Genomic DNA, 14432 nt, shown 5'->3' on the forward strand with positions numbered 1-14432 from the left:
CAAACAGTTAGATGAACCTGATATCGTAAACACGAACAGAGTTATTAAAAAAAAACAATAACATTTTTTGGAAAATTTTTTAAAAGATAAATTTTGAAACAATTTTGGGGTATAAATTTTAACGCTATTAACATGTTCGGGGGCTCATTTAATAGATATTTTTAAGTACTTTGACAAATGTTTAATAAGTTTATGTTATAAAATGCATCAGTTTCCCGTTATTTCAGCTTGAATCCTTAGAGTTTTTTACTCGCCGAAAAAATATACATTCAATTACGTATAACTCACTTTTAGTTAACATTAAAAGGTTTTTGTAGTAAGGGCTTTATTTCATTTTTTATTAGCTTAAATTTTGATAATAATAACTTTTTTGTAAAAACTTACACTTTTTGAGTTATTGATGAAAAATTGGTTAAAATCATGCATTTTTCTCAAGAAAAATTAAAATCTTTGATCTTTAATAACTCAAAAAGTTTTAATTTATTTTAATAACTTTATATAACAACTATCGATTTGTGGGGTTATTCTTAATAAAATTGTTTTCACTCGCGGGAAGGGGTGGTATTCACCACCAGGGTAAAAGTGCAAGTTGGCACCAAATCAGTTTTATTTCTTGAAGTATGCTCTAACCAGTCACCAATTTTCATGCAAGTCGATGGAGGTTCAACGAAATCGGAGGTAATAGCTCATATCCACCTTCAGTGACTCCACTAGTATGTTCGTGTACTGTAAAGTCAAGGTGTGACAGACAATAGTAGTCAGGCAGATTATGAAAATGGAAAACAGCTTATTTTTAATTTCGGTTCAAAGATGATCAATCATCCCCTACGTACGTCACTCTCTCCAAAGATCTTCAGAGGGGCTATATGATCAGCTCAGGTCTGAATCGAAATGAAACCAAACTACGTATTGTCTCATTTTGTTTTATAAGATTGTTAATTGAAACTATATTTTCAGGTGTTTGAGAGTGAATCCGAAAGGTCTGGATGAAGAAAGCAAAGACTATTTATCATTATATTTGTTACTAGTGTCGTGCAATAAAAGTGAAGTTAGAGCCAAATTTAAATTTAGTATATTAAATGCGAAACGCGAAGAGACAAAGGCGATGGAAAGCCAACGAGCGTATAGGTTTGTGCAAGGAAAAGACTGGGGCTTCAAGAAATTCATTAGACGGGATTTTTTATTAGACGAAGCCAATGGTCTTCTTCCAGATGATAAATTAACGATATTTTGTGAAGTGAGTATAATTTTACAATTTTTTTTAATATAGGTATAATACACTCCTGGCCAAAAAAATCGGGACACCTTAAAAATGGGTCATTTTCGATTTCTCGAATCTCCTGAAACTGTTGTCCGATTTTAGTGATTTTTTTAATATGTTGCTGAACAGGTAAAGTCATTGTATACCGGGTGTAACAATAATAGGTACTGTGTTTTTTCCTGAAAGTTCGTAACACCCTGTGGAATATTCTAGCATTTAAAAAATATTGAAATTAAAACTTAATTGTAGCCTTAGCCTTTCTTAACATTCTGCTTTTTGACTCATTCACTTATGTTGGATAATGAAAAAGTTAGGTACTTTGACAACTAGCCATGTTCTTCATCAATACAGGGTGTTTATTGCGCAAAACTTTAAAGGTTAATTTTCCATGGAAAAATAATGACAGTTTGCTTTATAAACATATGTCCGCAAATGCTTCGTTTCCGAGATATGGGATGTTGAATTTTTTCTTACAAACTGACGATTTATTTATTGTTCTAAAACCGGTTGAGATATGCAAATGAAAATTGGTAGGTTTTAAGAGGTACTTATTCCACATTTTTTGACATACAACTAAAAATTTTATATTCACCATTGGCGTGCATACAGGTAATATTACCGGGATATATGACCCGTATGCAAGCCAGTGGTGAATATGAAATACATAATTGTATGTCATAAAATGCGCAATAACTGCCTCTTAAAACCCACCAAATTTCATTTGCATATCTCAACCGATTTTAGAGCAATAAATAAATCGTCAGTGTGTAAGAAAAAATTCAACATCTTGTATTTCGGAAACATTTGCAGACATATGTTTATAAATCAAACGGTCATTATTTTTTCATGCAGAATTACCCCTTAAAGTTTGTCGCACTTATTTAGAAACACCCTATTGATGAAGAACGTGGCTAGATGTCAAAGTACTTAACTTTTTCATTATCCAACATAAGTGAATGAGCAAAAAGCAGAATGTTAAGAAAGGCTAAGGCTACAATTGAGTTTTAGTTTCAATATTTTTTAAACGCTAGAATATTCCACAGGGTGTTACGAATTTTCAGGAAAAAACACAGTATTATTGTTACACCCGGTATACAATGACATTTACCTGTTCAGCAACACTATTACTACATCCATATTCTTAGATAATAAGGCTATAACATATTAAAAAAATCACTAAAATCGGACAACAGGTTTAGGAGATTCGAGACATCAAAAATGACCCATTTTTAAGGTGTCCCGATTTTTTTGGCCAGGAGTGTATTCCCAACATAAGCTATAAGTAGGTAGTAGGGTAGTAGATATATACCTACTTAAAGTTGAGTCCGAGAATCTTTACCCGTTCGTCATCATTTAAAGCATACGAAATAAGTCGGAAATTGAAATTTACTAAACGCAATAACAGCAAGTCTAGATACTTCTTAAATAATCAGTATATTTTCAAAAGGGTCCATCCAGAAATGATCACCTTAGTTATATTTTTTTCTATCTTCTTTTTGTAATTTCATGATATAAAGATTTGTATTTATGAACATTTTTTATTGGTTTCTATGTTGAATTGTGGCATGTTTGAGTTAAATGTTATGTTTATATGGGATTAGCAACAGTTAGGTTGTAATGACAATTCCATATTTTTACCTAAACTACTTACCGTTTCGATTTCCTTTCGGAAATCGTTGTCAAAAGCTATTAAGCACAATAATTTGTTAATAAGGTTTGTGCAACCACAACCGCCAAATTTTTGTTATTGTTGATGTTGTGTCACACTCCTGTCAACAAAAGATTGCATTTTGTCTATGATGATTGTAGGCAACAGCTAGATAGTAAAGTATGAATTCATCCTACCGAATGAAGAAAAATGTGTAGCGAATCCATCAGCTGAATGACTCTGGTTGCCAATACTTAAAGAAAAAGTGAACAAAAAAAATAAGTACCAATAATAGAGCACAGGGAAACATGAAGCACATCACCATCATACACTACACATATGCAACACACAATACATAAAACTAATTTACCCCAAAAACTCATTATTACGAGCACTTATAAATACAGAATCACATAACACGCAGATTTATTGCACAAATACACAAAATAATCAGAATTTGATTTTGATTTTCACAGAGCATAAAACATTAACCTTCATACTTAGTTCTTCTTCTTCTTCTTTTTCGTCTAGCCATTCACGTCCACATCTGAACATAAGTCTCTTCAAGTCTTCCTTTCCATTGTTTTTTGTTCTACGCTACTTGTAGCCAATTTTTCCCTGCAGTTCGTTTCAGATCATCTGTCCATCTCATAGGAGGTCTGCCTCTGGGTCTTTTGTGTTCGTATGGTCTCCAGGTTAGAATTGTTCTGTGCCATTTGTTAAGATCGCTCCTAGCTACATGTCCAGCGTATTCCCATTTCAATTTTAGTGATTTTTGTACCACATCGGTGACTTTGGTTTTCTGTCTTATCCATGTGTTTGTTTTTCTGTCCTTTAGTGATATGCCAAGCATTGCTCTTTCCATCGCGTGTTGAGTGACTCTGAGTATGTTCATATTCTTTTTTGTGATTGTTCATGTTTGTGCCCCATATGTTAATATCGGAATAATGCATGCATCAAAAACTGTAGATCTAAGATGTAGTTGAATTTGCTGATTTCTGAGTATATAGTTCAGTTTACCGAATGCTGCCCATGCTAACTTTCTTCTTCTTTTTATTTCTTCCGTTTGAATTTCCCTATTTAGTATTATTTTTTGTCCTAAGTATATATATTCTTCAACTTTTTCTATAACTTTGTTGTTTATTATTGTCCTCGTTTCTTCGGAGTGCATGACTTTTGTTTTGTTTAAATTCATTTTCAGTCCTATTTTAGAAGATTCTGTGTGTAGTTCTGAAAGCATGGTTTGCAGTTCTTGTAGGTCAGTAGCTATCAGGATTATGTCATCCGCAAATCGTAGATTACTGAGGTAGCGGCCATTGATGTGGGCCATACTTAGTTATGGGGGAAAATAATGACAAACAGTTATTTTTTCCCCATAGCTCTGAAAATATCAACCGCACGAAAAAATTTTAATGAAGGAAATTATAGAAAATCACATTTTTAATAATTTTAGTTCTCATACTTTTTCTCGAGAAGTTGAAAATGGCGGAGATATTGAGCAAAAACGGTTTCCGTTTAAAATCAAAATGACGGCTAACTGAGATCTCCCACATCACTGGTCTAACCCGACTGGACTATGGTGAAAATAGGCCTGGGATCATTGACTAATAGTTAAAAAAATAATCCTATTAATTAACTGAATTAATAATTTAAGCGATTATACAAGTAACGGTTATCCAAGAACATTAAAAAAACAACGAGATAGCCATGTCTATGTTAATGATGACATAGTAATTGTCAACTAATGTTTACATCTCCATACCAGCGAGAATTTTACTATATACACGTAATTTGCTGTGTAAAGATAGAAAAAGTAGGGATAGCCCAAATTAATGCGCCTAGTCTCTTAAACTAACCTTAAATTAAGAAACTCAGCTAAGGAGGCCATAAATGCCATTTTTGAAGTTTGTGCAGTGGAAAGTCTGTATGTGTGGCATACAATATTAAAACAGAATTAATTAAATACAGCAAAAACAGATCTATTTGACTAAAACCCTGCCAAAATTTACAATGATCATTCCGATAGCTGAACAAACGATGAAATCCCTAATTGATGTCAATGAAGCGTTTGAGACAATCTGTGTCCTTAGTTGTTGGAGAAGACCAATATATGTCTATAATAAAAGAAAAGTTAAGAAACATTGCAAAATTAGCTGAGAACAATCTCCTGACCTGGACTGAAATGGAAACAAATGGAATGAAAATGATGTTGGTGAACTCCTTAAATCGGGCCATTGTAGCTTTAGATAAAATACAGAAAAGAAACTCAATTATTAGTTTATATGAGGCTGATATAGAGAAATTTATAATGAAGATAGAGAGGACAAAAGACTTAGTTGCAACCGCGTTTGTGATGTCTACGGATAGCAGTGATGATGAAGGAAATTCTTGGAGTTTTAGACCAGCATCTCCTGAAGTAAGTAATGATTAATTATCCTTTCACATTGATATGTAAGTGAGGAGGAGCAAGGAAAAAACAAGAAGAGAGGAAGAAGCAGATCATGAAGAGGTGGTAATAATAGAAGAAAGAAGAAAATTAAAAAAACGGTATAATTTTAAAAATTATTTTCTGTGTAAATATGTCTCTTTACCTCAAAAAATGTTCGTAAATCAAATCTTGGTAATGATTTTAATAATTTTCATTTCAAAGGGGGTTCCTTATCAGACCATCTAATATACAAGGTGTTCAGAAACTCTCCTGACAACCGAAGACCGGAGATTCCTCAGATAATTTTAAGACAATTTAATCCAATTCATTTAGTCCGAAAAGGCTTTCTAATGCTGGGGTCACAGTAACGTCTAATGCCGTTAATTAACGCATTATTTGCCATCTCTGTAATGCAAATAATGCGATAATTAACAGCATTAGACGTTACTGTGGCCCCAGCATAAGGGAGCAGCTCTTGGAAGATGGCGTCTTGCAGTTAGTTTTTTTTTAAATACCTTCAGAACGCTTCTATTTAGAAAAACAAAAACTGGTACGCCTATTTACCTTCCCGAGATAAATCGATTCCATCAATCGAGAATTTCTAGTACCGGTCATAGGCGTCCGTTTTGGGTAGGGCAAGGGTTATTTTATCGCATACCTTTTTTGTCCTTAATTTTTGAGGATTTTTGACAGTTAATTATTAAATTGTGATGCATTCTAGTTTTAAAAGATACTATTGCTTTAAGTCGGTAGTATACACCGTTTTTTAGAAAAATCGATTTGAAACTTTTTCGTTTCTTGAATTAAAAAAAAATAATAAAAAAAAACCATTTAGAAAAAGATGATTTATCAATTGCCAATTTCTAGTACCGGTCATATGCGTCCGTCTTGGGTAGGCCAATGGTTATGTTATCGCATAACATTTTTGTCTTTTTAATTTTTAAGCATTTTTGACACTAGATTGTTAAATTATGAGGTATTCTAATACTAAAAGTTACTCTTGCTTAAGTCCGTAAAATGCAGTTTTTTTTTTAATTTTTTCAAAAACCGATTTTCTAAAAAAAAATCAAATCTACATATTTTTTTAGAGAACGGTGCATTCTACCTATTTTAAGCAAGAGTACTAGGGTACAGAGTTTTAGTACTAGAATACCTCACAATTTAATAATATAATCCAGTATCAAAAATGCTTAAAAGTTGAAGACAAAAAGTTATGCGATAAAATAACCGTTGCCCGACCCAAAACGGACGCCTATGACCGGTACTAGAAATTCGCAATTGATGGAATCGATTTATCTTTAGAAGATAAATACGCGTACCAGTTTTCGTTTTTCTAAATAGAAGCATTTTGGAGGTATTAAAAAAAACTGATTACAAGGCGCCATCTTCAAAGAAGTCTAGCTGCATTTTTGGAACAAGCGTATTTCAGACATGTGATGCAGTGTACAAGGATAGATCCATGCAAACTAAATGAGAATTTTCTTGACAACGTTGCCGCTCTCCACGGTATCGGCCGTGAAAGGTAGTATTAGGCAGGTGCTTGTAAAGGATTATCTCAGTTAACCGCTGTGGGATACGAAAGGAGGATTTATTTATGATAATTCACAGAAAAAGGACGAAATATGGCAAACCCGCTTACAATGTACAACCATACTGATTCTAACGTTTGAAACTTCTTCTTGATGTGCCGTGCTCGATTATTGAGCGTTGGCTATCAAATTGGCTATAGTAATTTTGTTGGCAGCAGCTCGGAAAAGGGATGCAGAGGATCTGTTAAACCAAACCATTTTGTCAGGTTTTTAAGCCATGACGTTCTTCTTCAACCTGGCCCTCTTCTTCCGTCTACCTTGTCTTATATTATTAATTGGAATATTATAGGTGAATTGGGAATAAATTGTCTTAAACTTATCTAAGGAACCTCCATTCTTCGTTTGTCGGGAGAGTTTCTGGATACCCTGTATAAAAATTAAGAAAGCTTTTAAAAAGACACAGAGGTCACAAGAATCACACTTCTATGCTATTAACAAATAAATTAATTCTATACTATTATTAAAAACAAGTCCCATTTTTTGTCTTGACCAGACATATTAGTTTGTGTTTAAAGTTTGTGTGGACATACAATTTTAAAAATTATTTTCTGTGTGCATGGTATTTAAATATGTCTCCTCCCAAAAGAATTGTTTGTAAATCGGTGGTGTTCATTGGTAATGGCAAAAGAAGAGGCGGCAGAAAAGTAATATAAATATGCAATTAACTTTATATACTTAAATTCTGATCGTTGATTTTAATGCAATGATACGTAATTTTTGTTCATATCATATTCAATTACTATTTCTTCTTCTTTTTGTGTAGACATGACACTGTCTTTCTTTCAATATGTCTCCAGTAAGTTGACGTTCCATCGATTTGGTGGTCTTCCCACTGATCGTCTTCCTATTGGAGAACCGTTTCTCGCCTATTTGTTGTCATTTGGCTTATGTGGTCGTTCCATTCTACTCTTGTGTCATTTACCTCCCGGTTATTAAGGGGTTATCCTAGTGTAAAAGTATGAAAATCATATACCTTTTTGGGAATTTTTAAAATAGAAAGTACTGTACCAATTGTTTTGAAAATTTGCATGAGCATTTATTATAAAAAGAAGTACACGTACAACAATTCAATTTTCATAAAAAAATATTGAAAATTAAACGGTTTATGCGCCATCTACTGGCACCATGAAAATAAAAGCAGCTCCACTGCTGCAGTGATTGGGACTAATAGAGATCCTGAAACATAAAATTTCAAAGTAATTATTGAAATATAAGCTATTTTCTCTACCATCAACTAGGGTTTTTTTTGATCGGATCAGAAATGTCAATTTGTCGGATTTTGAAACTGAAAATGTTTTAGCTAATTTAAAAAAAATTCAACACTTTTTCATTTTTCTACATTTTAATATTTTTTAAAAATCCTAGTTGATGGTATTGGGACCGTACAAGTTCGGAAAAGCGACACCTGGTTTCTTCGCTCTGCACTTTTATTTTCTGGCGGTTATACTAAATTGGTGCAGCATATCGAGGGTTCAAAGACAGTACATTTTTATTAAACAGTGACATTTTTATTAAAATCGGTTTTGTGCTTAATCTAGTTTAGGACATACAGATGCATCTATTGGCAGTTCTAAAGAACCAAATATTTCAGGCCTTAGGTAGAAAACTGTAAGGGAACGTTAACTCGTAAATGCGCCGTAAAAATATTTTAAAACCAGGACCTCGTATGGTGCAGTTTGTACATACAGTACGTCAGTGGGCATGTTTGAGTGTTTTGTTTTGATCGCCATTATTTGAAGTTTAAAGGTAAAATGGAGATTTTATTAAAATCAACTGTATTTATTCTGTTAAATACAACACAATTTGGCTGTCTAAAGCAGTGTTTGTGTTGCTGTTAATTAATATTTCTCTTATAAACTGATTTATTTATGGGCGTGACTTTATCTGGAGCAAGTGTTTCAGTCTGTTTCAGATTTGTGAAGGGCTTACTGCAAAAAAATGGAAAGACACCATTAACTCACACTTGTTTAAGAACTATGATGGACACAATGAAGTTGTCTATTTTTCATCCACGCAAAGACCAGTGTGACAGTTGTTTTAAATTTAAAAATGGAAATTTATCTGAAAAGGAATATATTGACCACATAATCAGAAAAGATCGAGCTAGAAGTGAGAAAGAACGTGACAAAAAGGAGGCTATTGAAGGAAAACTTTTTGTTATTATCATGGATGCTCAGTCAGTGAAACTATCTCCTCAATTACCGGCCAGTGCACTCAACTATAAAACTAAACTTTGCTGCCATAATTATACTATCTATAATTTGGCTATTAGCCAAGCTAGTTGCTATTGGTACAACGAGACAGAGGCAGATGGTCAGGCTTCCACCTAAGCATCTTTTCTGAAACATTATTTGGAAGAACATTTTCTGAACTCATCACACAAACTTCCCATAACTATGTATCTATTCTGATGGGTATAATGCCCAAAACCGGAACAGTGTAATGTCTAATACTTTGCTTTTCTTCTTTTTTTTTTCTTTTTCTTTTTTGACAAATTTTTTTCTTTATCTTTTTCTTATCTGAAAAATGCAATGTCATTATTGACCAAAAATTTTTAGAAAAAGGTCACACGCAAATGGAGTGTGATTCAGTGCACAGCTCTATTGAGACAGTCCTAAAAAATAGGGAAATTTATCTTCCTAATGACTATTTAAGGTTAACAAAGGAAGCTAGGCATAAAAATCCATTTACAGTAGTAAATTTTGATTACACCTTTTTCCAAAATTTTGGCGACGAAAATATTATGAAATACAACTCTATTAGACCTAGTAAATTAGTTGGTGGTAATACAGTTACAGATATTCGTGTTTTAAGATATACTATTGGAAAAATATTGTTTAAAATCAATTTTGAAGATTCCTTTGAAGAAATCCCAACTAGACCAAAAAATGTTGATTTTTCTATTATTAAATTTCCCCCATTGTTTCAAAATAGACCAGCAATTTCAAAAACAAAGTATGACCACCTACAAATAATCTTTTCAGTTATTCCTAAAGACTGTTGGTCTTTTTATGATTTGTTGCCGTATAAGTCTTAATCTTAATTAATGTTCATAATATTAGTACTAGTGCATGATTTGTTCCTCATTGCCATAATTTTAGGATTTTGTTACCTTGTTTTTTAGATTTTAACAATCAGAATAAACTAAAATTAATTTGCTTTTTTTCCTTTTCTGTTTTATGTAGTTTTTATTTAGGTAAGTATGTACTTATCTATTTATTATTAAATAGATACAAATTAAAGAAATGAATATTACCTCGTATGTGACAGACAAACACAGACATTACCTCGTAAGTGACTTAATTTTTGTTAAATTTTGCTTCACACTTTTTTTTATTTTACTTACAAAATCAGGAAGTTTAAAATACAATAAATCTAAAAGATTTAAAAGAAAAACTACATCCTATCAACTCTTAAACAGTTTTTTGTTCCTCCTGTAAAATTAGCTACTTGTTACTTACGACGAGGTACTGTCTTTGAACCCTCGATATGTTGTAAATCATCTTCACTTTGAGAGATTAGTAGATAGTTCGCCATCTGCATAGCAGATTATTTTAAGTTGTCTTTCTCCCATTTGGCAGCATCCTTATTGGTTTATCCATGATCAGGTTGAACAATAGAGGACTCAGGGAATCCACCTGTCTTATCCCAGTGCTAGCTTCAATTGGGTCAGTTAGTTCTTCTTCTTTCACTTTTATTGTGTTGTCCTTTTCGATCATTTTAATTATGCCTAGAGGTACCTCTCTTGAGTATAACAAATGGATAACGTCCTTTAAAAATAAGTAAAGTTCGTGTAACCTTCTGGCTCAGGTCTAGTGTTAGGGTTTTCAGGTCGCGCAAGCGCCCCTAAGATGACTTAACGACTACTTACGTAGCCGGGACCGACGGCTTTAGGTGCCCTCCGAAGCACGGTGGCGACTCAGTTAAATTAGAAATTGAAAATTTTGTCAGTGCCGGGATTCGAACCCAGGCCCTCCAGCTTGTTAAGCTAGTAACATAGCCACTGCGCTGCGGCTGCCACATAACGTCCTTTAATGTGACCCTGTCAAATGATTGCTTAGGGTCCATGAAACACAAATACATTTAGACTAAGAGCCGCTATAGGTGAAATTTCTTAATCATTTTAGGCACGATGGGACCCTATAACTTAAATAGTAGAACCTAAAAGAAAACGTTTGAACACTGTGCCGTCACTTTTCAGTGGCACATGCGTCGACAGTGGCGCATCAAACTTTAAACTTATGGACGGGATAAATAAATTAAAAGTTACCCTCCCTTACTAACAGAATAATTTTTTTTATTTTTTTAAGTTCTATGTGATTAACACATAGGATTCAGCGTAATTTTAACCCACCACCCACCACCCCCTTCCCCCTGCCCCCACCATTAAAAACTTCATTTTTCATTTTTATTTTTTTTTTTGGTGGGATGCAATCAATTTTAAAATTTCAAAAAATTCACACGCATAGCTGAGGCATTTATAAAACATGCCTATTTTTTATAGACCCATAGGTAGATTGTACATAACCTCAAAAAATTAAAAGAAATTTTTTTTTCAAAAAAGCGTATAACTGTTTTTGAGGAATAGCTGCAGGTCTAATTTTTTCTTAATCTTGTGTATTTTATCAAACACTATATTTCTAATTTTTTTCAGATTTTTCAGTAAGGCTCCCCACCTTCAAACATCCGAAAAACTGTTTTTTGGGGGGTTTTGTGGGATTTTCAATATTTTACAGACTTTATAATATATCAAATCAATTTTGTTTTTATAGGTTATATGTATCTTGAAGTAACTGAGTCCTTTAGAATATTTAAAAATCAGAAAAACACGTTCAAACCCCCCAAAACTCCCTTTAAAAACAGTTTTTTGGATTTTTGAAGGTGACCAGCGTTACAGAAAAATTTTAAAAAAATTAGAAATATAGTGTTTGTTAAAATATATAAGACCAAAAAAAAATTAGATCTGCAGCTATCCCCAAAAAAAGTTATATACTTTTTTCCAAAATTTTTTTTTAAATTTTTTGAGGTTATGTGCACTCAACCTTCAGGTCTATAAAAATAGACGTGTTTTATAAAAGCCTTAACTATGCGTGTGAATTTTTTGAAATTTTAAAATTGATTGCATCCCACCAAAAAAAAATAAAATCGAAAAATAAAGTTTTTGATGGCGGGGGCAGGGAGAAGGGGGTGGTGGGTTAAAATTACGATGAATCTTATGTCTTAATCACATAGAACTTTAAAAAATGAAATAAATTAAATTCTGGTAATGAGGGAGGGTATTTTTTCTGTTTTGTTGTATTATTTTCTGGATTTTTACAAATAATATCATTCTACTATTTTATTTAATTTTCAGGTGAGTGTAGTAGCGGATAGTGTAAATATTTCAGGCCAGTCGAATACAATACAGTTTAAGGTTCCAGAATGTAGATTATCAGATGATTTAGGATTACTGTTCGAGAATCAGAAATTCAGTGATGTCACGTTGTCAGTGGGTGGTAGGGAATTTCAAGCACATAAAGCGATATTGGCAGGTAATATTTAGTTTTATTAATTTATTCATACATTTTTTACATGTTTTAATGAGTATAAATAATATCTTTCGTGATACATCTTATGTACTTTGGAGAATACAGAAAACAAATAAACAATCAATCATGGGACAAATTTATAGTAAAGGAATGAATAAGGCAAACGAAGAGAGACTACGTGTTTGGGAAAGAAACATCCTAAGGAAGATCTTTGGGCCTGTGCTGGATGAAGCATCAGGACAATATAGGATAAAAACTAACAGAGCGTTCGAAGAACTTTACTTAGACGCCAACATCATAAAAGAAATAAATTCCAGAAGACTCCAATGGGTAGGGCATGTTACGGTTTTTATGCAACCTTCACAAGACATTTAAATACTTCAAAACCCCCCTGGTTACGCTTATGGTAGTTCCTATAAAATAGTTGGTTCGTTTGCAAAATGGGTCTGTTGAGTTGTTTTAGGAATGTCTGAGAACATAGAAATGTGTGTACCGCTATCTTTTCTGATTCACAGTCTTTGTATAGGTTCTTGTCACGTGGTTCCGTGCTTCGATGTTCCCTTTGGAATCGAATGACATAAGGAAAGACGGATGACATCCTGTCTGTCAATGAATTGCTTTTGTCTTGACGACAGTGCTCGGCATTGCAAAATTAAGTTGTATGTATTTTGCTAATCCAGATTCATCCGCCATAAAATAGTTTGGTTTTACGAAAAACCGTCTTCTAAGACGGATTTAAAACTATAGATTTTGTGAGCGGATGGATAATTTTGAGTTAGTTACTGTGACATAACCCCAACTTGAGACACGTGAGTATCTTAGAAAAAGATAGCGGTACACACATTTCTATGTTCTCAGACATTCCTAAAACAACTCAACAGACCCATTTTGCGAACGAACCAACTATTTTATAGGAACTACCATAGGCGTAACCAGGGGGGTTTTGAAGTACTTACAGTCCCTGCTCAATTTATTAGACTCACCCTAGAAAAAGTAGTTTTTTTAATTTCAAGCACCTTAAAAGTATCTTCAAAGTGATACGGAACTGCTAAATGGGTTAAATAATAATAACTTAATAATCGCGCCATATAATTAAGTTCAAAATGGTAATTTTTTTTTTAATTGTGAACACTTGACAGATGGTAATAGCATGGGCTAAAAATGCGCAAGGACTTGACTTTTTCAACTTTAGTTTTTTTCTTAAATTAGTGATTGGTGTTCAATTTTCGTAAAATTTGCAGTGGTGACTGTTAATATTGTTCTATATTAATGTTTATTTTTAATTTGGTTAATTTATTTTAAGATATTAATACAAATATGTTAATTTTTAAAAGACGAATATCGTGGATTTAAATTTTTTCATATGAGTGATTGTAAAAATCTGTTTGTTAAGCAAATCTCTTCTGCTACTGTTCTGTTAGAAAATACCACATGTATCAAAGAGAAATAGCAAAAAAATATGGTATATCTTAATCGTCAGTTCGAGCTAAGTTTGAGCTAAAAAATTAAAGAGAAACATCCTGTTACATCGGTTTGTAGGGGTCGGTATGGCAGAAATATTTCAGTCACCCCCAGAGGGCAACGAATTTTAAAGAATTTGGCTGTAAAACACAGAATACTTACCCATAGCGATATAACCAATAAATTAGAAGAATCAGAGTGTTCAGTATCGGAGTCCACTGTACGCCGAAATTTGTACAGTATGGGATTCAAATGTCATAGGCCAGTTAAGGAACCAAAACCATCCCCACAAATGCCCAACAAACGTTTAGTTTCGGCCAATTTGCACAAATATTATATGGCAATAGAGTCTTTATGCAAATTGGCCCATACTAAACGTTTTTTGAGCATTTGTGGTGATAGTGTGTTGTTTGCTTGGTTCCTTAACTGGCCTATGAGATTTGAATCCCATACTGTACAAATTTTGGCGTACAGTGGACTCCGATACTGGAGACTATGATTCTTCCAATTTATTCCG

At 33.2% G+C, this 14432-nt stretch overlaps 1 protein-coding gene across 17 annotated transcripts in view; it reads left to right on the top strand.

The window, feature by feature from the left end:
* Nucleotides 1-14432, top strand: part of LOC126887500 (protein roadkill) — a 506726-nt gene that overhangs the window by 295532 nt on the left and 196762 nt on the right. For 12 of the 17 annotated variants that reach the window (XR_007699087.1, XR_007699088.1, XR_007699086.1 and 9 more), the window contains 2 exons: nt 958-1237; nt 12280-12457. The exons of the other annotated variants lie outside the window; for them this stretch is intronic. Coding sequence is in view for 1 of the 12 variants with exons in the window: in XM_050655115.1 (XP_050511072.1) it covers nt 958-1237; nt 12280-12457 (458 nt within the window). In the remaining 11 variants the exon portion in view is untranslated. The remainder of the gene's footprint in view (nt 1-957; nt 1238-12279; nt 12458-14432) is intronic. 17 annotated transcript variants of the gene reach the window in all.

The sequence above is a fragment of the Diabrotica virgifera genome, chromosome 6 (genome assembly GCF_917563875.1).
Source record: "Diabrotica virgifera virgifera chromosome 6, PGI_DIABVI_V3a".
Taxonomy (NCBI): Eukaryota; Metazoa; Arthropoda; class Insecta; order Coleoptera; family Chrysomelidae; genus Diabrotica; species Diabrotica virgifera.